Source organism: Molothrus aeneus, chromosome 2, assembly GCF_037042795.1.
Source record: "Molothrus aeneus isolate 106 chromosome 2, BPBGC_Maene_1.0, whole genome shotgun sequence".
In the NCBI taxonomy this organism is placed as follows: domain Eukaryota; kingdom Metazoa; phylum Chordata; class Aves; order Passeriformes; family Icteridae; genus Molothrus; species Molothrus aeneus.
This window is the reverse complement of record NC_089647.1, coordinates 90,432,792-90,457,672: the sequence shown is the minus strand read 5'-3', so window position 1 is coordinate 90,457,672 and position 24,881 is coordinate 90,432,792. Positions and strand designations below refer to the sequence as shown.

The 24,881-nt window shown below is 38.3% G+C and overlaps 1 protein-coding gene across 1 annotated transcript; it reads left to right on the top strand.

Annotated features, from left to right (window-relative positions):
* The first annotated feature begins 899 nt into the window (after nt 1-899).
* CDC16 (cell division cycle 16) lies at nt 900-23,352 on the top strand. The gene is made up of 18 exons (XM_066545279.1): nt 900-1,003; nt 3,856-3,910; nt 4,802-4,899; nt 5,373-5,411; nt 6,236-6,376; nt 7,769-7,928; nt 8,564-8,658; nt 9,276-9,409; nt 10,454-10,533; nt 12,088-12,137; nt 12,810-12,883; nt 14,789-14,914; nt 16,003-16,155; nt 16,760-16,823; nt 17,285-17,346; nt 19,450-19,585; nt 20,137-20,227; nt 21,315-23,352. Exons 1-18 carry the CDS (start codon nt 956-958, stop codon nt 21,578-21,580), a joined length of 1,872 nt encoding a protein of 623 aa, XP_066401376.1. The 5' UTR covers nt 900-955; the 3' UTR covers nt 21,581-23,352.
* The last annotated feature ends 1,529 nt before the right edge of the window (nt 23,353-24,881 follow it).

Below are 24,881 nucleotides of genomic sequence, written 5' to 3'. Positions count from 1 at the left end.
TGACCAGCTGCCACCTTTGTGGCCTTCTCTACACTGTAACCTTGACACAAGTCTTCCTTCTCCATGGAAGCAAAGACAGGTGATTCTTCCTCCTGTCCCATGCATACCCACTCCAAGAAGTATTGGCCAACACCCAAATTATTTCAAATCAGACATTTTAATGGTTCACATTACTTGGGTTTCAGTAGTGAAAGCTGACATGTTTCAGCAGTGTCCTAGTGGATGATTCCCTAATATGTGTGACACCAAAACTGCCTGGGAGATGCAGGATTCACAGAAAACCTACTGACACAGCATCCACCGTCCCTGCAAAGTCTTGAGGGAGCACTTTCACCACAAGGCTGCAGCAGCCGAATGGGGTTTCAGGGTAGCAGATCCCTGAAGGAGCCCTGGCAGAGACATCATGGAACCACAGAGTGTGCTGAGCTGGACGGGACCCACAAGGCATCATGGAGCCCAGCCCCCGGCCCTGCACGTCCCCAAGAGACACACCCTGTCCAAAAGCTTCTGGAGCTCTGTCAGGCTTGGTGCTGAGGCCACTTCCCTGGGGAGCTGTTCCAGTGCCCAGCCACACTCTGGGTGAAGAAGCTTCTCCTGACATCCAACCTAAACCTCCCCTGACTCAGCTCCAGGCCATTCCCTCGGGCCACATTCCACGGACAATCTTTCATTTCGAGACTGTGAAGAAGCCCTTCACCACAAATTTCTCTCTCTCCACAGTACGGACTGTAGAGAAAAGTCCCAGCACATGTTTATTTAGGGGCGTGTGGAGGCAGTGGGGGGATGTCCCGGGCGGCCTCAGCGCTCCCGGAACGCCGCGCTCGGGGCGCTGTTTCCGGGAGGGAGGGAGGGAAGGCGGGGGGCGGGTTTGGGCGCTGCACCGGGGGCGGCCCGCGGTCCCTCGGTGGCTCCGGCATCCAGGGCAGCGCGGGAGGGAGACCGGGAAGGAGGGAGGATGAACCTGGAGCGGCTCAGGAAGCGAGTGCGCCACTACATCGACCAGGTGAGCACCCAGAGGGGCTGCTGGGGAAGGGGCGGCAGGGCCACGGGTTTTCCTCGTGGAAAAACCGCGCTCGGCGTGGCTCCCGCAGAGAGAGGGGCCGGGGAGCGGTGCCGGCCTCTGCAGCGGCGGAGAGGGCGTGAATTTGTGATGGTGCCCGTGAATTTGTAATGGTGAATTTGTGATGGTGCCCGTGAATTTGCGATGGTGCCCCGTTCTCCCTGAAGGGGAAGGAGCAGCGGTCACACAGGGGTGCGGCGGGCCGGAAGAGCCGCCTCTGGGTGTCCAGCGGGAGCCGGGGCCTCCCGCTGGGTTTTCCTGCTTTCTCCCTCCTGTGGAGAAGGAGTAGGGGAGCCGCCCTGGGGCCGCTGTGTAGCGAAGACGTGTTTGCAGGATCCCGCCCTCGGGTTGTGCAAGCTGGGCCGTGCCTACCTAAGGCAGGGGGAAATGGCCTCTATCGCACCCGGGCAGGCTCAGGTTAGGTTGGACATCAGAAGAAAAAAATCTGTTCGCTGAAATGGTGATTAGGCATTGGAACCGACTTCCCAGGGCAGTGGTGCAGTCACCCTTCTTGCAAGTGGACATGGCTCTCGGTGGTATGGTTTAGTGAGTATGGTGGGTTCTGGCAAAGCTCGGACTTGATTATCTTGGATTTCTTTTCCAGCCTTAATGGTTCATTCTGTGATCGTTACAAGGGGGAATGAATTCAAACTAAGAGGAGTTAGGTTTAGATTAGATATTAGGAAGAAATTCCTTACTGTGAGGGTGGAACTTGAAACTGGATGCCCCATCCTTGGAAGTGTCCAAGGCCTGGTTGGATGAGGCTTTGAGCAGCCTGGTCTTGTGGAAGGTGTATCTGGCCCTGGCAGGTTAGAACGGGACAATCTTTAAGGTCTCTTCTGAGCCAGACCATTCTGTGATTCCCTACCTGGTGATTAAGCTGTCCATCACACTCCTGCAGTGCTGCAGACGGCTCGTAGGAGGGCAGGGTTGTTTTCATTTGTTGATGGATTCAGCAATTATGTTGCTGCAGGGCAAAAAAAGAAAAAAAAAAAGACACACGGGGAAAAATGCATAAATAAATTAGGTTAAATGTAGCATCAAACTGTTCTGCTCTTCTTCCAGTTCAGACTTGGTGCAGGCATCACTGCTGAGAAAAGCACACCCCTTAAATCAGCAAAGACATTTCTCTGTGTGGCCAGCAAGTCTGACTGAAAGGCTGATTAGGGACCTAAGCGAATTTGGTGGGTTTGATTGGTTTGGTTTGCTGTTCTCATTTGTGTTAAACTGTTTCACCAAGCTGTTTCGCCACACAGCCATGCACTTCTGAGGAAGGGGCATCAGGAGGAGCATAAAATTGCTTTTTTGTGTAATAATGTGTCATCCTATAGTACTGTAAAAGTGCTCAACAGAAGTCATGCAGTGCCTTGTAGGCCTGGATTATACCTTTCTTTTGTGGTGTTGAGGTAATAATTTAAATCTCATTTCTTGTAGACAGCTATTAAATGTGCGTGGGGTTGCTTTGTGGGTTTTTGTGGATTTTTTCCCCCTGGGGAGTGAAGATTGAAACCAAACTATTCTCTTTGACAAACTTGCTGGGTATTATTAGGCCCCATCAAGGAAATGTAGGAACAGATGATAGAAGAGACCACTTAGGTGGTGTAGTGCTTTATGAGGACTGGGATACCATCAGTGTGTGCATGTCAGAGCAGACTGCCAGACCTGTCCTCCAAAAGCACAAACCAGCCTCTGAGGTTCTGAACAAACTCCACAGCTGCAGTGGTGCAGGAGAGGAGAGAAGCCATCAAGGCTTGCTCAGTCTTCCGAGAGCCACAGAGTGGTTTGGGTTGAAAGGGACCATAAAGAACATCTGGTTCCAGCCCCCTGCCAGGGGCAGGGACACCTTGCCCTGGAACAGGCTGCTCAGAGCCTCATCCAACCTGGCTTTGGACACTTCCAGGGATGGGGCATCCACAGTTAATCTGAGCAACCTGTTCCCATGCCTCACCACCCTCACAGCAAAGAACTTCCTCCTAACATCTAAACCTACTCTCTTTTTCAGTTTTAATCCATTCCCCATTGTCCTCTTGCTACATGCTCTTGTAAAGTCTTGCAATGGCAGGGTATTTGTTAAGTGTCCAGCATACCCTGGGAATTATATTAGGCTTCATTGCATGGACTGGATAAAAAGGAAAAGCAAGAATGCCTGGTGATTTTCTCAGGAGATAACCCCAGCCAGTTCTGTGAGATTTTTGCCTGGCACCCCAAATCTGGTAGCAACTTTAGCAGGGTCAGTGGGATATATCTGCAAATTCTGCTTTTGTCTGATCTCTGGTTGCCACCACTCCTACCTATTTCACTCACTTCTGCCAAACTGGAGTCTCAAGAGTGAAAATGTGTATCCAAGCAAAAGGGGAAATGCATGCAGGCACTATGGATTTATGTGAAGGTCAAGCATCTTGACTGGAGAATGAACATTTCTTGATCAGAGCTGGTGCTGCTGAAGTTACCTGAAGTAATTTTGGTGCCTTTTTTATATATACTATTGATTTTTTTTCTAAAATGTAGCATTTTTTAACTGGAGATGGGGATTCTTGCTACTTTTCCAGTGATGACAATTCAGCTAATGACCTATTGCCATACTTACAGAGCACATAACTTTTGGTCAAAGATACCTGCAGTATTGGCCCTTTTGAACTATTTTTTCTATGTTACAAAGATCTGAAATATGAATCACCGTTCATTGAAACTACATGCACAAGATACTAGATCTGACTGAAATACAATGTATTTCAAAATTATTCATTAAAGCCAACCCCAAAGGAATACTAATTATTTCTATCATACTTTTACAGCAACAGTATCAAAGTGCCCTGTTTTGGGCTGACAAAGTAGCTTCACTCTCTCATGGTGAGTGGTCACTTTTTACATTGTATTTTATTAACTTCTTTCTGATAGTGTTGTGTTTTGGTGGGGTTTTAGTGCTGGATGGCCAAATATTGAGGTTGTGAGTTTGGTGTAAGTGCATTTTTGTGATCTTTGGAATGCTGTTTTCCTAAATAGAGCAGAGCTCATCTTCCTTGCCTTTTGAACTTTGTGTTAAAAATCATGTTTGAACAAACCTTAAGGTTTGCTTCACTTAAGAAAGAAAAAACCAAGAGCAACAAGAGACCATGGTGGTTCCCCCAGGACTCAGGGTTGCCTGGGTGACAAGTACAAAGTGTGTTTACACTGAGAGGGAGTCGATGCTGCCCATGGCCACTGGCACTCACACTTCTTAAAGTGATCCCAGGGACTTGATCCCACAAAGGCTTTAGTTGCCGGTGAGGTGGGAGGGTACTAAGCTGTGCTTCTGAAATTGCAACTCCAAGCTATGGAAGTCTAGTGCCTTCACTGTTGTTAGGTTCCCTCTAATCTTTTTATTGAGGGAGACATTTATGGGTTGTTTTTTTCTGCCCTGTGTCCAAGACCAGGGTAATCTGCAACTGCTATTTTTTTTAATCTGTATCATTGTGGTCTCCTTCTTGTGACACACCTCTATTGTGACATTCTTTGTATTCACTGTCAAGTGCACCATTTGAGGTCTTTAATGCTAAAATCTGATTATTTTCTCATTTTAATCTCTCACTGATAGATACTGTAAGTACTTTATACATATTTATAAATAAAATTTTTTAACTCAGTCAGATGCTAGAGTAGGGGGAAGATACTTCTCTAGTGAAGCAAAAGTGAACATTCTGTATTAAAATGTTTGAAGCTGTATTGTAAAGCAATGGTTTATAATTTGTTCTTTTACTTTAGAGGAACCACAGGATATCTACTGGCTGGCCCAATGTCTTTACCTAACAGCTCAGTATCACAGGGCAGCACACGCCCTTCGATCACGGAAGTTGGATAAGGTAAGTCATTTTATCAAAGACAGGCTACTGTTACCCCTGTTTTAAGGCTCTGCTGCCAACCACAGTGACTTCTTCACCACCACAGTAAGAAAAGTAATTAAGAAAGCTGCATTATTTAGTTCATAAGGCTCTGTGTTCAATCGGTCAGGTTTATAGCATTGTCCCCAGACAGGGTCACAGAAAAGAGAGGATGTAACTGCAGCACGTATGGGAAGGTGGATTGTTACTTCACATGGAGTTGTTTCAATTTTCCTTCCACTCTGATAATGAGTGGTAAAGACAAGAGTCAAGTAAGTGTCCTTTGAGAATTTACTAGTAGAAAAAGTGTTACAGGCTTGGTCAGGAAGGACTTTTGGTGCTGAAAGCGGTGGAGGAGCCATAGTACTGAAAAGGGAGAGAGCCAGAGGGACTCAGGCAGTGTAAGCAAACATGTTCTCTCTTTATGACTGATGTGTATGAAACTTTTCTTTCAGTTGTATGAGGCATGTCGCTACCTTGCAGCCAGATGTCATGTGAGTACACATTTTAACCCCTACTGGAAACAAGCTAAACTAAATAAAAGACACATCTTGGGAAGATTAGGTACCTGATAGGTAGTGTAGATATATATGTTCATTGGAACAATAGATTTAAATTTTCTGACAGTTGATTTCATTCTTTAACTTTCAGTTGGGTCACTGGAGTATCCATTGTGGCACTAATTGGAAGAAATCCAACTGACCTTTCTTCCCAGGAAATACTTCTCTAATATTTTGTGGGAAAACAATGTGAACCATTTTTGTCTCATGTCTTCATGCTTACAGTTTTATTTGGTTGGTTGTAGTCTGACCAGAGGAGATGTGATTTATGGTGGTATAACCATAGTTAGCAACTTTGTACTTCTGTATAAGATCTCATACATAAAAGGTAAAATGCAGTGCTTTCAGAGACACAACTGAATCAATTGGTAGATTAAATATACAGAAATTTGAAATAATGTGCTGCTTATAGAATAAGATGATGGTATTTTATTAAAACCCATGTTAACTATTTTTAGAACAATACCTGTTTCTCTGACTGCATAATTCTGAATACTGCATTTTTCTGTACATGCTTTATTTTATAATTTGTGCATATTTTTATAATTTTATCATTTTTGCATATTATAGATGACCAGTAAAAGAGCTAACTGCAATTATAAAATGACAAATGGCCGAATAAGAAAATGCAGTCATGAAAAACCTGCTGATAAACACTAGTTCTTATAACCTATGCCTTTGAAACATGATGCTGTGTTTATTGGTGCTTTATGTACAAATTCTTCAAAACCTTGTTTTTTACATGCATGTTTGGTTAGTATGCTGCAAAAGAGCATCAACAGGCCTTGGATATTCTTGATATGGAGGAGCCAATCAACAAACGACTTTTTGAAAAGTACTTCAAGGATGAAAGTGGGTTGAAAGATTCTACCACAGACTGGGAGATGTCACAGTCCTCAGTAAGTGACATTATTTTAAAAAATATTTTTGTAGGAAAAAAAAACTGTGAAGTCAGAAAGTGATTTCACAGCTCTATGAATCTGAAAGTGCATTAAAGGTTTCTTTTTCAGATAACATAATTTTCAGAAATGCTAAATTGTTCTTCTTTCAGTCACACATTGTGTGTTAGCTTGCCTGTATGAAAATAACTCAGTATGCAAAAATAAACAGTACTTTTCATCAACTTCTTATAAATTATTTGCAGATGCTTTGCAGGAACTTCATGATCTAGTATTGGTTTTGGTTTTTACAGTCTTTTAGCTCTTTCTTGATCATGTGTCCTAACATTGCTTTCAATTGGGCTGCAGGTTCTGAGATAACAAAGCAAGTTTTTTTCTCCTCCAGTTATTTTTAATGAAATACTTCATAATCACTCAAGTGTTGTTCTCAGTGGGATATTCTTTGATCACATTTGTGAAAATTATGTGAGATGAAAGTGAAATTTTTGAAGCTCAGGGAAAAAATTCTGTGTAGAGAGACAGTTTAAAGAGATTGATATGGTGTGTAGGCTGAAGAGTCTGTGAAGAGTTGTTAGTTTCGGAGGTACAAATTAAAATTTCTTAGCTGAAATTACAGTGTAGGTGATTGACAAGATGGCATTTTCCCTGTAAGACTGAAGTAGCAAAGTGGGTTACATTGATGATGGGAACTGATTTTGAGTGCTGGTATAATGGGATTAAAGGACTGTTTAGTCTGATGATAGAGTTGGGTAATGTGTTAACTTTCTCTTTTGCTGACACTTTTGTGGCCTTCTGACTGAACTAAATACCCATCAAGGAAATTTGGAAAGAACATGTTAGTCAATAAATACTGTAGCACAACCAGTAATTATGGGCTTTCACTGTTTCCTTTTGTTTAATATCTATGTTTTGGATTGAAAACAAGGATATACTTTTCTGTTCAGAACAACTGAGTCCATTGATTTGGCCTTTTTCATCTCTGCTGTGGTCATTCTTGTCTTACATGAAATATGTGGTTTAATGGTCAGCAAAGAAGTGTATTGCCTTTGGAAGGGACAATTTCTCCATGTTGGATATGAAGGGAATTTAGTATAATTAGGTTTCAACTCAGTATCAAAGAGCTGGATGCCAGAATTAGAAAAGATAAACTCTGTCCTCCTGTTGTATATTTCGAGCATGTGTTTGTTTGGCAGTAGGTAACCTGACAGAGAATTCTTTGGATTTTTCTTGGGGATAGTAGAGACAACTTTTTTTTAAAGACAGCACTAGAAAACCAGGTTCTATCATACATGAAATACTTTCTACTTTCCAGGGAGCACATTTGATTTGTGCTGAAAACTAAATTGCAAACAATGACTCAGTCTTTGACCTCCAGTCCTGCTTTTCCACCAGATCAAGAGCTCTATATGCCTTTTACGAGGGAAGATCTATGATGCTTTGGACAATAGAACCCTGGCAACTTACAGCTACAAAGAGGCCTTGAAGCTGGATGTTTACTGCTTTGAAGCATTTGATCTTTTAACATCACACCATATGCTGACAGCACAGGAAGGTCTGCAGAGAAGTATTTGTCAAACACAAGTAAAATTTACCTGCTTTCTCAAGATGTGGTTTCCTAGATAGAAATTAAGGCAGTACAACAAGTAACAGACTCCAAAATGTTAGGAACAGAAAGTGTATTAAATGAGTGAAAATTATGATTTGCACAAATTTGCATTTGAACTTTTATTTTTCAGTCCTGTAGTGCTAAGAGTTGAAAGAAACACAATAACCCAGCTGTCCTGCTTGTTAGCTCCTGAAGCTCTTCTGCTCTGCCCAGCCCAAACAAAGTTTTGTCCTGTGTTTTCAATTTCACAGGCGTTGAACCAATGAAACCCTCCTGGGGTTTGCTTAGGCATTAGTTAATAGAGCATTCTAAGTGATAACATTTGACATGTGGAGTAAATAAAAATAATTGTGTGTTATTTCATCTTTATTACATTTTATTTTAAAGTGTAGAAGGAATAACTAATCAATCCTTAATTTCCAAAATTAGTAGTGTTATCTGTTTCGGTGTATCTGTGATGTTGAAGTCCTTGCAGTTGGGATGACCATCTCAAAATCCTTTGTATCTCTAAGTCCTTGAAATGTGGGATCATGCTGTTTCTTCTGTAATATGACCATTTCAATGTTTTTTAACTCATATAGAAAAAGAACTCCTTGAATCTCTACCTCTTAATAGACAATGTACGGAAGAAGAGCAGGAATTGCTTCACTTTTTATTTGAAAATAAATTGAAAAAGGTAAGTCCCAAAAATCTGGAGAATTCATTGAAAGTCTTGACTTTGGGTGTAAATTTTTTTGGATCCCGCTTATTCTGAACATGGAAATAAATATGGACTTTGTAATTTTAAAAAATTTTGATGCAGTACATCTCACTTTATGCAATAGTGTAACAGTTTTCTGTTAATTGTTTTCTGCTGTGGTAACAACTTGAAATTCTGATTTATGTTTTTGAAAATTTATTTATTGAGAAACTTCTAGGTGGGGAAAAGGCATGTTAATAATGTAGACAAAACGTCAGTTACCTGAAAATATTAGGCTAAAAGAGCATCATTCCAGACTATTCTTATCCAAAGATAAGGTGACAAGGACCACTAAAAATATATATTGCTCAGTTTTAATTTCTACAACCTACACAAAACACATTGACTATAGCAAACATCTTTTGTGTTCTAAATGAGCTTTTAAGTACATTTTAAAGAAGCATTTTACCAAATATGGACTTTCAGATTAAAAATAAAAAATTTAAGAACTTTAAAGCTTCTTAAATATTCTTCTGGGACTAAAAATATTAATACTTATTCCATCTGATTTTAGCTTAGTTTTTGTTTCAAATGTTGTTTCTTTTGTCTTTCAGTATAATAAACCCAGTGAAACACTGATTCCTGAATCAGTAGATGGTCTTCAGGAAAACCTGGATGTGGTAGTATCCCTAGCAGAAAGGCATTATTACAATTGTGACTTCAAAATGTGTTATAAGCTTACTTCAGTGTAAGTGTGCAAAGCAACTTTCAGGTTTTTTTCTCATATGGTGGGGTGTAATAATTATGCTTGGACTTACAGGAAATATTGTTGTTCAATGGGGAAACACACATAACAATTTGATATGTACTGCAATATACATGTCCTGTGTTATATGTGTCTCATGTATTTAAAATGTGTAGTTTGTGTCTGGCTAGACATGGTATAATTATAATACATATCAGAAGTATCCAAGGTGAAACTCAGTTTAATCGGCACTGTGCTGAACTTCCCTTCATTCATCCTCTTCCTTATTCTGGTACCTTCAATTTCTGTGCTCTCTGCTTACTTCTTGTTTGGCCTTCAGAATGAACTGGTTTGAATCAGTTGGTTAGTTAGGAAGTTTGATTTCTCTGGCCAGTTAGCAGTTACAATGTTATTGACAGTGATCAAAAGATATTATTAATTTAAAAGCTGGCCTGTTATTTCTAATTCTGATGGCTGAGTATCATGTATCAGTTGTTATGGGCTTGCATTGCTGCTGCTGGGGTCAGAGGGCTCAGAACACTGCCATGGTTTGCTTCTCAGCTGCTGCAGGTCTGCACTCATGGATGTGTTTCTGAATGCCACAGGAAACAAAATTTTACAGCTGAGCTAAATGTGATTCTGAAGGCATACTGCCTGCCTGGTGTTAACCTCAGGAAGTTGAGGACTGTTTTAAAGCTGCTGTCAAATGTATGGAAAAGATGAACAGAAATGTTGTTTGCTGTCTGCTGGTTAAATTTGAAGTGACCTGCAAAACAGAAGTGCATTTTATTCTGATTTTCTAATTGTATATTCAGCTTGAAAGAATTTTCTGTTACCCTCTTTTGTTAAGCTAAATTAACTGTTGTATTTCTGGTCTGAAGAGAACCTTTATTATGCTGTTAATAGTTGTGCTTTAATCACAAATAGTTTTCCAATGCCTTAAGTGGTAACTAACTGGAACATTATATGCTATACAAGCAGTTTGCTTTTAACACGTTAAAGTTTTTGAAATGTACATTACAGTTTTTTTAATTTTTTTTTTTTTAGAGTGATGGAAAAAGACCCCTTCCATGCAAATTGTTTACCTGTACATATAGGGACACTTGTGGAGCTTAACAAAGCAAATGGTAAGGAACACAGCATTTCATACAACTCAACAGAAAGGCTGTAAAGCCCCAATTTTAATAAAAAATTAAAGATGCCAAGAAACCCCCTTATATACCATATGAAAAATTACATCTATTTTTCCTCCTCTTGAAACCTGCCGTTTCAGAAAACAGTGGTAACTGGTAAAGAAGGGAATATCTGAGCTGACAGCAGGATTAGGGGGAAGTAGATGTGCAAAAAGTTTCATGGTCATGAGTGTAGCTGTCTTTTAACCACTGGGCTGTGTAGCCAGGAGGCCTGTGAGCTACACTGCCTCATCCCTGTCATTGTGATTTCTGTTTCCAGGTGATATTTGTACAGTATCTGGCTGCACTTTTTCTGCTCAACAATAAAATACAATAAATTGAACTAGAAAGTAATCTTGAGCAGTTGTGTATGCTTAGGTGGATGTGATTATTCTGTGATAGAAAAAATTCTAGACTCTCTTTGCCTTTGCTGTTGTGAAGGCCTCTCTTTAGTTCAAACAAATTAATAATCATGCAACACTTTCATTGGAATTACAGTAACAGCTTATTTGCAGCTGGAGTGGCTTTTTCTCATTCCAGAATGCATATAAAACAAATGAGTAGCTTGAATATCTTTAAAATCAATTGGAAAATAGAATAAGGAGCTCATATGCTGTGCAGTCTCCTGGGATGGTGCATTATATGTACACAAATAGGTCATTAGGTGTGCTGGTACTTCTTGGGGATTAGTGAATATTATTTTACAGTTAAGTACATCTGAAAATGGGGCCACTACTCTGATTTTTCTTCTAAATCTGCCTTGAGAAGCATTATGTACAAAAGTTAATGTTTTGTAAGCCAATTGTAATATGATTTTTTTTCTGGGCTGACATACAAAGTGCTCCAGGACAATCTCATTGGTTTAAGAGCACTGTGCTCTGGAAAAATAGAAACTTTACATGCCCTGATGCTACTTCCTTTGAAATTGCATATTGTTATCCTGTAGCTGATTACTGCTGCTATTAGAAAATCTGTAGTAATTTATTCCAGTAACTAGAATTATTATTTTTACTAAAAAAGTAATCACTTGGAATTATTCCAAATAATATAATAATTTATTTGCTTTTGTCCTATTTTCAGCATATTAATGCACAGGACTCTACTTTGAAATGGATCTAGCCAGTATGTTATACCTTTTAGATGTAGGAAGTTGAATAGTGTTTTACCTTGACAAGGTACATTCAAGTGTAATACTACTGGCATTTATTGTAATGTATGGTAATGACCTAAGTTGTTGCAGAATTCTTAAAGGGTGGGAAACAGAGCTGCTTATTTGTGTCTTGTGAAGACTTATGGGTTGTTTTGGTTGGGTTTTCTTTGGCTAATTGCAAAACTGAATCTATTTTGAGGCAATTTGAAGCATTATAACCAAAAGAAAATATTTTGTTCACTTGTGGATTAATAATGTTAGATGTTCTGTATATTTGGTATGGAAAGCTAAAAGACTTGAAACATCTAAGTGTTTTAGCATGTTTTAATTTTCTTTTCTTGTTTCTTCCCACTATGTAGAACTTTTCTATCTTTCTCACAAACTGGTGGATTTGTACCCAAATAATCCTGTAAGTTGTTCTAAGTTTTTGTTATCAGGTAGTTTCTTTTTTAGCTGAAAGCACATAAAAGTTGTAATGTATTAGTTTAAAATATGGAATTCAAAATCTGTTTGTGGATGAAGCTTGTAGAAATGGTTCACTCCTTTTATTTTCTCTGCATTGTAATTTCCTTATGCCAAGCTTCTTTTCATAAAGTTAAGTACCTGTAAAAAGTATTCAGTGCAAGTTATTTACTTTGATTAATAATTTAAAACAAATGCTCCAGTTATAAATGTCCGCATGTCTCTGAACAACCTTTTCCAGTGTTTGATCACCTTCACAGTAACAATTGCTTTTCTTTGATTTGATCTTAATTTCCTGTGTTGCAACTTGTTCCCATTGCTTCCTGTCCAATCACTGCACCCTTGAAAAGAATCTGGCTTTGTCTTATATTCCCTACCATTAAATAATTGAAGACAGCAGGAAGCTTCCCACTTAGCTCTCTTTATGAGGCTGAGTAAGCCCCAGTTAGAAAGGTACAAGCCAGCAGTTCCAGCTTGTCTGTAATATTTGAAGAGTTGACTGTGATTTCAGTGAAAATGTTCCTAACTTCTCTAATTACTATGTCTTCCTCTCTTTTGAAGCTTCACTATGTGAAGTGTGATGTACCTAATAATATTCTATTTTGATTTTAATGTGTAGGTGTCATGGTTTGCAGTAGGATGCTATTATCTCATGGTTGGCCACAAAAATGAACATGCTAGAAGATATCTCAGGTAATTTTTTTTGTTTGTTTTTCTTAGTGAATCTGCTGCTCACTTGCTAAATAAACATTTAATGTTTGTGATTGTTCGAAGTTCATAAAGAGAAGCCTCAATAAACTGGTTGCTATTTAAATACTTTCATTGCCACCCTTTTTTTTTGGTGTAGCAGTTTAGACCTCATCTGTAGAGATACTTTAAAAATGAGGAAGACTTATGTGGTGTCTCTGTAGGCAGTGACCTTCCTGTTCTGTGCAGGTGTAGTCCCTGCAGTCACTCGTGCTGCTGAGCTAACTACAGCTGTGGGTGATCAGGCCTCAGTTCTCAGTTGAGGGACACTCAGGCATTCTCCCAGGTTCAGGTTTCATATCTGAAAGGAAAGAATTATATGGAAAATTCCAATGTTTGGCTGTCCAGTTCCTTCTGTGCACAAGCTACAAGCTTTTTAGGTTTGGTCAATGCTGTTTTCTGTAGGTGTTCTGTATGTGCAGTGAATATCAGCACTGGGAAGCAGGACCTTGCTGTGAAGCAGGGCATTTGTTCTGGTGCTATAAGCTCAAACTGAGAGGGCATAAATCAACCTGTAAGACTAATTTTTCCTGAAACCTTTACAGACAATACATGTAAAGATGGGTTAGTCATTTATACTTCTTAGATGCCTGGTTATTATGAGTAAAATATTTAAATTCCTTACAAATAGCACTGTGAAATTCTTGATGTAGCTGTCCTGAGTGATATTTTTGGTTTTTGTGCTGAAATAAAAAACATCTTTAAATGTACACGCATCTCTAGACAGCAAGAAAGTATCTGTGGATGTGTACTCTGATCAAAATTCAGAGTAGTTCTGGCAAAAGGGAAAAGAGGACTGCTGAAAGTGAAATAGTAACAAAATGCTTAAATATCTTGGAGAAGAATGACAGTGTAAAACTAACAAGGCTAGGGATAGCTGTGGGCTACACAGTGGTTTCCAGAAAAGAAACTTGAAGACACAGTCAAATATCCACATACCTTTCATTGCTGTCATGGGTGGAAGATAAAAATGTTTGAATGTCTAAAGTTTTGTCTCAGAAGACAAAGAATAAACCATTCTCTAGGATCTGTCATGAGAAATAATGAGTTTAACTGTGACAGACAAAATTTAGATTATATAATAGGAAAAAGTAAGTTGTTAAGGGTAGTTAAGCAATATGATAGAATACTTAAGGAACATGTATTACTTCCATGTCAGAAGCTTTTAAGAAAAGACTGGGCAGACTTGTTATGAGCTGTTTAGTTATGAACACCCTTGCCTTCAAATTCAGAAAGTAATCTACAGAGCTTTCTAATGTTCTTGTCAACTCCACCTTTCTGTGAAGTCTCTGGGTTGATATCTTGATGCTCAGGTTGCAGTTTTCAGCTCAAGACTTGAGTGACATTTTGTATACTTCCCTGATGCATGGCCTGTGATGTGACAAATGCTCATCTTCTTCAAAGCTAGCACAATTAGATGGTAAAATTTCAACTTAGATGTTCATTTGGTATATTCATATCCTGCTTCTTAAACTTGGATTTGATAGAATATATTTATTTCAAAATGTATAGCTAGGATTTTGCAATGAGTTTTGAGTCACGGCTAACGTTTTCTGTATTTTATTTAATCCACCTACTATATAATTGTTTATGTTCAGTAATATCAAATAATTCCTCCTGTCTGTGAACAGTAGCAGAAATAATGAAATTAATTCACAAGAATGTGTGATACTTCTAAGTGCAAAATAGTTTTAACTTTTAAAATGAGCTTTGTTTATCACTGGTTATTACTGAAAATTATCTTAATAGATAACCTAACCATGTAGCATAGCCTTGCTATCTGAGTAGACATCTGTAGCAGATGAAATTTAATTTCAGATGTGTTTGCTTGTGACTTGCTCTTGTTTTTAGCAAAGCCACTACGCTGGAGCGAACTTATGGCCCTGCATGGATAGCATATGGACATTCCTTTGCAGTGGAGAGTGAGCATGACCAGGCCATGGCTGCGTACTTCACAGCTGCACAGCTCATGAAAGGGTCTGTACAAACATCATATTTGGGAAGATTCAAATATATCCATAAGTGGTGTAGAATATTGACTTAGATCTATTGGTTTCTCTGGGACTGGATTGACTTTTCTGTCCAATTACAAAATATCACCCAAACCCACAAAGAAGAAGAAAGAAGCAGGTAAAAAAGAACAACCTGCCTCTACCCTAAAACCTCCATCTGGCTTCATATTTATTTCTATATTCTAAAATCCCAAACTCTTAAGTCTTCCACCCTGTGATATTACACACTTCTAACCAACCACACAGCTGTAATCCCAGTACTATCAATTTTGGAACCCTTCTTCACAGCCTCAGGTCAAATACAGTGTTCTCTTGTGGGTCTGTGCCTTTAAGCATAGTAAGTTTAAAATTCTCAGCATCCAGGATTCCAACATACATCTCTTTAAACAGTAGCAATGCATTTGCAACAATTATGTGGTAGAGAAGCAGGGAGGGAAAAAATCCCCAATAATTTAACCATCTACTTTTACTGCATTATTGTGATTATTTTTCTGATTTTATAAGTTCTAAAGTCAAGTTTTATATTTAGGTAATCTAAGTTCTGCCTGAACATCTTCTGAAATTTGTGAATCATGGCTGTCATACCAGCTCATCAATTGCTGCATAGTAATAGTTTGAACTGCTCTTTCATGCTGTGGGAGGGGGTTGTAAAATGAGTCGTGAACTAATTGTGTCATATCACATATAAAAGTATCATATTTGATTGTGGTTACTGGGAAATGTAATTCTTTTATCAATTACTTCCTCCATATTCTATTTGTAAATTAAATGTATGAATGAAATTAGGGGAAAAAACCATCAGAACTAGACTTAAGTGCTGAGAAAATACATGTGATTGCAGAGCAGGTTACAATTACTTATTGGAATTCATTCTCTTGTTAAATAGAGATGTAAAGTCTTTTAAAGTTCCCTTTAGGTTAGTAGTACATTTAAATCAGTTTTTACTTGGATGTACATAAACATATGCAAACAGTTGGCATGTCTTTATAGTTTGGGACTCCATTCTTGACAACCACACAAAAACAAACATGCACTTTGTTTTATGGTTTTTAGGTGTCATTTGCCTATGCTCTATATTGGACTGGAATATGGTTTGACCAACAACTCCAAGTTGGCTGAACGATTTTTCAGCCAAGCTTTAAGCATTGCACCTGAAGATCCTTTTGTTATGCACGAAGTTGGAGTGGTGGCATTTCAAAATGGAGAGTAAGCTTGCAAAATGTGATCAAATACTATCTTAAACATGGATTATTCTTAATTGTAATGTGTCAATATATCTGAAGTACTTATATTGAATTATAGTGTCTTCTGGTCATAGTTTAGATGGTGTTCACCTTAAACCCTTGCTTTCTACATTGTTCTTCTTTGTGTAAGATTGAACAAGAACAGAATGTAATACTCAAAGAACATCCAGAGATTGATGCTATCTTCTACGTGCCTCTCATTGTGTAGTTGAATGCCTGAAAAGGCATCTATCTGCACACATACTATAAAATTTTGTACAGCAATACATTTTGTCAGCTCAGGAGGTTCCAAATTAATTCTGGGGGAAAAAACCCTAACCTATATAAGAATTGTTTAGCCAATATTTTTAGTTTGATTCTGATTTTTATTTTTCGTTTTGTTTTGTTAGCTCTTAGGGCCAGAATGCAAAATATAGCTAAATGTAAATTACTGGGTTTTACATCTAATTTCACTCATATGATGAAATAACATGATAGAAATCTTTCTTAAATACAGTTTTCTCATGCTGCGGATGAAAACTCTTCACTAATTTACTTTTCTTTCCCTCCACCCCTTCAATCCTTAGCTGGAAAACTGCAGAAAAGTGGTTCCTTGATGCACTGGAGAAAATCAAAGCTATTGGGAATGAGGTATTTATTCTAGTAACGTGCAAGATCATAAATTTGTAAAACTCCTCCAAATTCTGTAATAGCTTGTGACAAAACATGTTGTGCTTATTTTAAGATAAAAGTAATGCAGTGTAAATTTTTATTTGAAACTGTGCCTTCGGTGCTCCTAGGCTGAGACTTGACTTGACTTTTTCTAGTTAAGTAGAAAACAAGTTTTGTTTGGTTTGCATCAAGTTTTAATAACACTGACCCTTTAAAGAAATATTATTAGCTTTGGGGAATGTAAAAAATAGAAAAATTAGTTGTTGAATAAATGTTTTCAGCTTGTGTGTTTTGTTAAGAGTTTAAAATGCTTGTGGTATTTTTCTTGTTCATAAACAAAATTCCATATGCATTTATATGTTTTATTTTTTTTAAAGTAGCCAAAATTTAGTTACAGTCTCAGAAGCTGCAGTTATTTGAATTGTTGCATTATTTTGCAGGTAACAGTTGATAAGTGGGAGCCTTTATTGAACAACTTGGGACATGTCTGCAGAAAACTCAAGTAAGCAGAGATTACTGGAGCTCCATTTCTCTAAAATGCTGCACAAATGTGTTTTCTCTCTCCTTTATACCAAGATTGTGTACCACATGAGAGCAGTGTAGAATTACCCTGTAAGAACAAGATTCTCTAAATCAGCTTGTGAACATAACTACATTAATCAACCCTTCAATCAATCCTGTTTATTACACAGAAGTTAAAGTACTTCATGTAAAAGCCTTTCTTTACCTATTGATTCCTATTAGGTAAATACTTGGAGGCTTTTAGAGGCTTGTATGGGTGTGAATTTTAACTCTTCACTGTCCCAGTCCTCACATACTGAAATATGTCCACTGATTATTATATAAATACATAATAAACACAAAGGTAGGTTTATGCCAATTAATTGCTTGGATTAGCACTTTTTTTTACTGAAGTGAAATATTCAGTGGCATTATAACACAGCAAGGGAGTCTTACTTTGCTTTTTAGAACAAAACTATATAATATTTAATTTCATCTTTCCATTCAATGAATAGAAAAAGTGCAAAGCATATATATATAAGCATTAACAGTTTTAACAGAGACATTTTCTCATTAATTACCTTAATTTGACTTTAACCAGTCCTTTCTTTTGTTCAATCAATGCAGTTTTTAAAAAATATTTCTAGTGGTTTTAATTGCTCAATTGGTGTACACTGTAATTTTTGTTTCAAAGCTGCTAATGAGAATGTGATTATGGTAGATGAAAGCTGTACTTCTGCTTTGGCTTTGGTAGTAATTGCTTTGTGCTTTAATTGCCAATTAGTCTTCATTTTCATGATGAAATAAGGACGTATAACAGTTACTCTTTATGCCAAAATCAAACAAAAGGCACTGCTTCTGAAATCTGTTCATGAGTATAATTGCAGGATTTTTTCAAATAGTTGTTTTGTTTGTAATTACTTTTGTCTTTTTAAAATTTCTACAGTAGTTTAACTAACTGCTTACATCATGCATTGTATAACTTTTAATATTTGCTCAGGTTCAGAAATCAAAGCTAAAATATTTTTGCATCCATGTAAACTATCTTCCAAGAAAATCAAGTTGAGAATTTAGGCAGCTGTACATATGCTTTCACATCTTAAAAAAATGTGTAGTAACTAATTTACTGGTGTCTGTAATACATAATGTGGCTATTATGAAAAACTTATTGGATATATGTGTACTCACTAGTATTATGTGGTTGAAATTTCAAAGCAGCATATTCAAATACAGTGGTAGTCAATTGGATGTGTAAATACTATGAGTGGAAGTGAAATTGAAATCATGTGAAAGGCTTGTGCAGCAAGCAAACATTTGCATAATTTTTCTGCCTCAGTTGTTACTTGATGCCCTCTGACAACTTTGTGTGTTCCTCATTGCATAATTTCATTATCGCTTTAGATATTAAAATTTCTTATAAACAGGTGATACCTATCTTTAACAACGTAGAACTAGGATGTCAAATGTGACAATTTAATTTCTCAGAGTAATGCTGTAGTGTACATTTAATCCTTGTTTTATAAAATAACAATTGCAATAATCAGTGTAATTAATAGACAGTTTTCAAAGACAGGGTGGTATTTGATAGATATCATGGATATGTGTAAACCTCCTTTTCTGATAGAGCATGTTGCAAAATGATGAAGGTAGCAGTGTATGCAGCACTTAAGGGTTGTGATATTTCTGCCCAGAGAGCTTGTCTCAGTTTGAATCATGTGGTTTAGTCTCATACTGCTCCTTCTCTCCCTCAGGAAGGCAAATGAAAGCAACAGAAAGAAAGCCAGTGCTACAATGAGCAGCATTAAACACCTAGAGCATTTACCATATCAAACAGCTAAGATCTCCAAATGGGACCTAGCTGTAGGCAGCTGTTTTCCTACGTAAGGAGAACAATGATTTTTCAATTACACTGAGGAAGAAAATTGTTGATATCCACGAGCCTTTTGTACATTCTATTACTATGTTCAGAGTGCAAAGCAATAATTTTCAAGTTCTGGCACAACTGTGTTCCGCTTTGCTAAGGAAAATACCCACAGGGCACTGTAAAAGCACCTTTCACCATGAAGCTTACTAACAGATACTCTCCTGTACTTACCCCTAACAGGAAGTATGAAGAAGCACTGGAATACCATCGCCAGGCTCTGGTGTTGATCCCTCAGAATGCTTCTACTTACTCTGCCATTGGCTACATACACAGCCTCATGGGCAATTTTGAAAGTGCCATTGACTATTTCCACACGGTACGTAACTGCCTGCAGCTGAAGGGCTGGTCACAGATTCTGTTATTTACTCTTTCCCTCTGGTTTGGGTTTGGAGCAAAGAACCAGCATTTTTTTCCAGCCTCCAAATGAGTGTTTATTTTATAGTCTTAATTTTTTTTTTCTTAAATCTTCTATATTTTATTGGTTAGGTAAAAAATGGCCTCTTCGGCAAACTTTGAATTGCAATTTACATTTTATGTATGTGAGCTTGTCATTCACCTGAAATAATTTTAAATACTTCCAACTTAGAAATTTTACAGTAAGTAAATAGCAGCATATGTTGTAGCTCATATGTGAATGATTTCCTGTCTGTATCTATGTTCTTTTCTGGTTTTGTGCTTTCCTTGCTTACTACTTCAGCCAGTTGATATGATGGTGTTATTTTGGTTGTGCAAAGTTTTGCTTTTACAGTGAAGACTATGCTCAGATAGCATTGTGGAACAACAAACCAACAAACTGAACCATTGCAGACTTATGATGTAAATGTTTTTATTTGATGCTAAATACTTTTTACGGGTATTTTTCAATAGGCCCTTGGTCTCAGGCGGGATGACACATTTTCGGTCACAATGCTTGGCCACTGCATAGAAATGTACATTGGTGATTCTGAAGCCTATATTGGTAAGTTACTTATGTGTCTCTTGAAGTCATTGAGTCCTTTGAGAGGAGTGTTATGTCAAGGACTGCCTACCACCACGTAATTAACTCAAAAAGTAGAGGATGTCTTTCTTGGGGTTATTTGGGTTGGTTTTTTTAATGGCTAAGTGAGTCAGAACTTAGCAGATGACCACTGGTTTTTGTGAGCAACATGGCAGTACTCTCACCAGCATAAAGAGAGGAAGTACTTGATCATTAAAGGTGTCAATGTTTTCTTTTATAGAAAATACTGATTTGTGGCATCTTAGATTGCAAACGGAATGGGGGAAAAATTCAACAGAAGTATGGAGTTAGGAAATCAGACCACTAATGCTAATGTTTTTGCAGAGCAAGGTATTTTCACCTTGTCAAAACTTATCTCTGTGGAGACAGGATAGGTTCTTCTGACTACAAAAATACAGCTTTATATATGGTTAAAAAAAAGTGCTTCATAACAGTAATACATTATATTGCCATGGGTTTAAATTTTCTATGAAGGATTTTCCCCGCAAAAAAGCTTCTATATTTTTAATAGATTTCTGCTTCATTGAACTTAGTGATTTATCTGTAGTGAACACAGTTGATGTCTTGTCAAGCATGTTAAGAAGGCTGAAGCCTTAAAAGTAAAAGCCATCTGTGTGCTCTAGTGCTTTTCCTGTAGATTTTTCACACAATTGAAACAGATGTTTCTTCTCAATATTGTCTTGCTCCATATGTAGTCATTTAACAACTGGAAGAACCATGCAGCCATGTGATATGCATTAATGCAAACCAAGCTGTGTGTAACTTAAACAAGAAAAAAGCCCCTTGGAGAATTGGGAAGGGAATTGGCAATTACTTCTCAAAACACACTTTTGAAACTGAGTTGTGTTTCTTGTATTGTGCTTTTTTGAGAAAGGAGGCTGCTGGATTTTTTCAGAACAACTCATTCAGCTTCAGTCATTAAGCAGCAGCAGCCCCTTGATGGTCTGAAAGCAGAGAATTATAGTAGTTTCTGAATGATAGTTTCTTTGAGATTACATTTTTGGGAGTATTCATTTGAAATAAACTACTGGTTTGTCTGTTTTCCTAGGAACAGAGATCAAAGACAAATTAAGATGTTATGACTTTGATGTACACACAGTGAAGACATTAAAGAACATAATTTCACCTCCCTGGGATTTCAGAGAATTCGACATAGAAAGACAAACTCTGGATGAAAGTGGCATAGTAACATTAGAGACATCAAATCAAAGAAAAAGTACAGATACCAGTCGCCCATTGGAAGAAACATTTGAGATTGAAATGAATGAAAGTGATATGATGTTAGAAACATCAATGTCAGACCATAGTACGTGACCATAAATACTGGTAGAGAGCTCATTTTGTCTAAGTGTACTATGTTTTAGCATTTTTGTTATGGTGTTGTACTTTCATGAATTTGCTATTTTTTATATGAATTCAAACTACTATGTACTTAACACCGGGAGTTTTATAGTTCTTACTTTATAAATATTCCTTTCCTGATAGCATTGTCATGAATCCCCATCTGAATGAAGAAGACCTCATTGGATTGATGTAGGCCATATACATAGTTTGAATCCACTGTATTGGCTATTTTGCACATGCCTGTGCATTACTGAAGATAAATTCAAGTTTTTGACACAACTGCACTTTGGAATTCAAGGGTATCAAGGGAGGAAGAGCTTGGGGAGGAGTATGTATTTTATCAGCAATTGCACACACTCTCACTGTGAAAATCTGTTGGGTCCAGGTGATCCCATTGCTTTCCTATGAGGGCCAGGACAGTAGTGCAGAGAAGTCTGGTTCTGTCCCAGTGATAATGGAGTTGTGCTGTGGCTCCACAAAGGGAATGGGTGATGCCCAAATTTCCCTTCCATATGTTAGAAAATATAGATTGGACTTTGCATTGAGTGCAGAATTCAATACCAATCCCATATATTCTTAAGCATGAGAAAATAAGGTGAACAAAAATGTTTTACTTCCTAGTTCTAAAACAATTCACCAAAAGTTACACATTCTCCTGAAAAACATAGTATGAGCCATGAGTCTTAAGTGAAAAAGTACCCAAGCAGAGTGTAGGAAAAATTAATAATTTAGGAGGCATATGTATCTCCTGGGCAGAGTCAGGTCTCTCTTCTTCAGTGTGACTGGCAAAAGGAGTTTATACAAAGCGCTTTATTTTCACTTGGAACCTGGTAATTGGGGTGTGGTTCAGGTGACTTCTTTGATGTAAACTGGGGATTTTTTCTGAACACTCTGGAAGGATCTGTAATGAGTGTGTCTCAACAGCTGCTCTATTAGGCAGGTCTCTTCCTTTAAAGGATCTTTTGAAAGTTATTTTTACATCTGTGCTCATGTATCCTGAATAATTGTAACCAAGACTATCTCATGGATAATATGACAGCAAAGGCTTGTTGCTGCACACAGAAGGATATTGCAAATAGATTCTCAAAGATTCTCAAGGAGCCAAACTCCTTTTTCTCTATATCATTATTTTTAATCCAGCATATGTCAATCTAGTTTTCTAGTACGATATCATGGCAATTTCTAAATGGAAGGTGGCAAAATAATATTCTAGAGAATCAGGCCTTTTGACTACTGTCACACACGGATACAAATCTTGCATTGTTTTGCTCTGTTACTAATTTTCTCATTGGCAAAATGGTTTTAAATATTGATAGAAGTTCATCTTTCTTCCTGCACTCCCCAGTTAACAATCTGATGCTGTGTCGGCTGTGATGGCAACATTGGTTTACATTATTCCTGCCTGTAGGAATCTACTGTGCCACTTCCTCAGCTGTGGTAATACAAATCCTTGTGTGGTTACATTGTGAATGAAATCAGGGAACTGGAACAGCATTTAAAAATATTTTCTAGATCTGATCAATTCTCAGGTTCAAGGAGAGCAAGCCACTGCTGTGTTACTGGTTGTCAGTGGGGCAGAGTGGTTGGAGTGGGAGGAAACAGATGGAATAGTGAGAATGGGCATTGCTGTAACAGCAGCCTGTCGTGACACTGTGCCTTGGCAGGTATCTGTTGGAGATTTTTTGGCTGGCAATTGCTAACCTTTGTTTATTGGTATTAAAAATTGTCCAGAAAGAAATGTATGCAAAGTGTCCTGTGAAGGACTCTTTTGGATGTCGGAGGAATTCTTCATATGGCTTGGCTAGGCTCCAAGCCTCTTAGACAGCTACAGTTGGGTTAGAGCTTGTGAGCTGGTTCATGATGTCTCAGACAGGACTTTAGGGGAAGTTCTTCTCATTTATCTTCTGTTCAATGTTTTAACCTGCTCTTGTTCTGTCCAAATCCCTGCCTTTGTACGGGTAGCACCTGCTTGCCCTGGTCTTCTGCACCTCCCATCACCTGTCCTGCTCTTACTAGAGAGAGCTTGGTGCCTTTCTGGGTTATTATGACATTCACCCTGGCTCTAGTCAAATTGAATATTGTCTTTGTCCTCATGAGGACTTTGGTTATTAGTTTTGGCCTGACTTGACCTCAGATTCTTGATTCATGCTGCAAGCCATTGCCATTGCCTGACTTGGCTTTGGCTGCTGAGTACACGGGTCCAGGACTGTCAGGTTGGGTGGCTGATAAATATACCCCAAAAAGGGACATTTTGACTCTGTCTCATAACTTCATCTTTCTCTTCCAAGGATTAGTTTTGTCCCAGAGGGGAGAGATCTGAATGTTGCCTTAAAGGTTTTCAGAGCAGATATGAAAACCCACAAGATATTTGTGCTGCAAATGGCTCCAAAAGTTTCTTCATAGATACTGCTGCCTAAAAGATTTGAAGACAAATAGTTCAGTTGATCAGGGTGCAGGTGCTAATAATGCCAGTGTTGCAAACTTAAACCCCATATGGCCCATTCACTTAAAAGTTGACTCAATGGACCTTGTGGGTGCCTTCCAACTCAGAATATTCTGAGATTTCAGTTTTTGCAGCCAATGCCACCTACTTTTATTATTCCACATAAGATCATGTGTTTCCTTCATGCTTTGGACAGCTGTTTGAGGAACCACCAATGCAGCAGGATCTGAAGATTTGCAATGACCCTGTGTATTCTGATTAAATTGCAGGCATTTTTGCTCCTTCTGTCTAATTTCCATAGCTCCAGACAAGTCTGTCTTTAAATGTGTGACATGTCCGTACTGTGGAGCTTGCTGTACCTCTGCCACCAATTCTAGAAGATTTAGTCCAAGATATTCCAACTCACACAGGAATTTCAAGAAACTTTTTGGATCTAGATATTGCAAAATTCATTGATTGCAATCTAAGACTAAAAACCCTTGCTCTAATTGATGGGTCAGTACTTAGAATAATCATGGAATCATAGAATGGTGTGGGCTGGAAAGGACCTTAAAGATCCTGTAGTGCCATGGGGGGACACCTCTATGCCAGGTTGGTTAAGGCCCTGTCCAACCCGGCTTTGACCACTGCCAGGGATGAGCATCCACAGTCTCCCTGGGCAACCTATTCTAGCGCCTCACCATCCTCACTGTAAGTTTCTTGCTAACATCTAGGCACAATTTGCTCAGTTTGTACCCACTCTCCCTTGTCCTATCACCACAGTTCCTGAGGAAGCCAGGCAGAAGGACTGGAGGCACCTTTGGAAGAGCTCTCCCTGCTGCCTCTGGG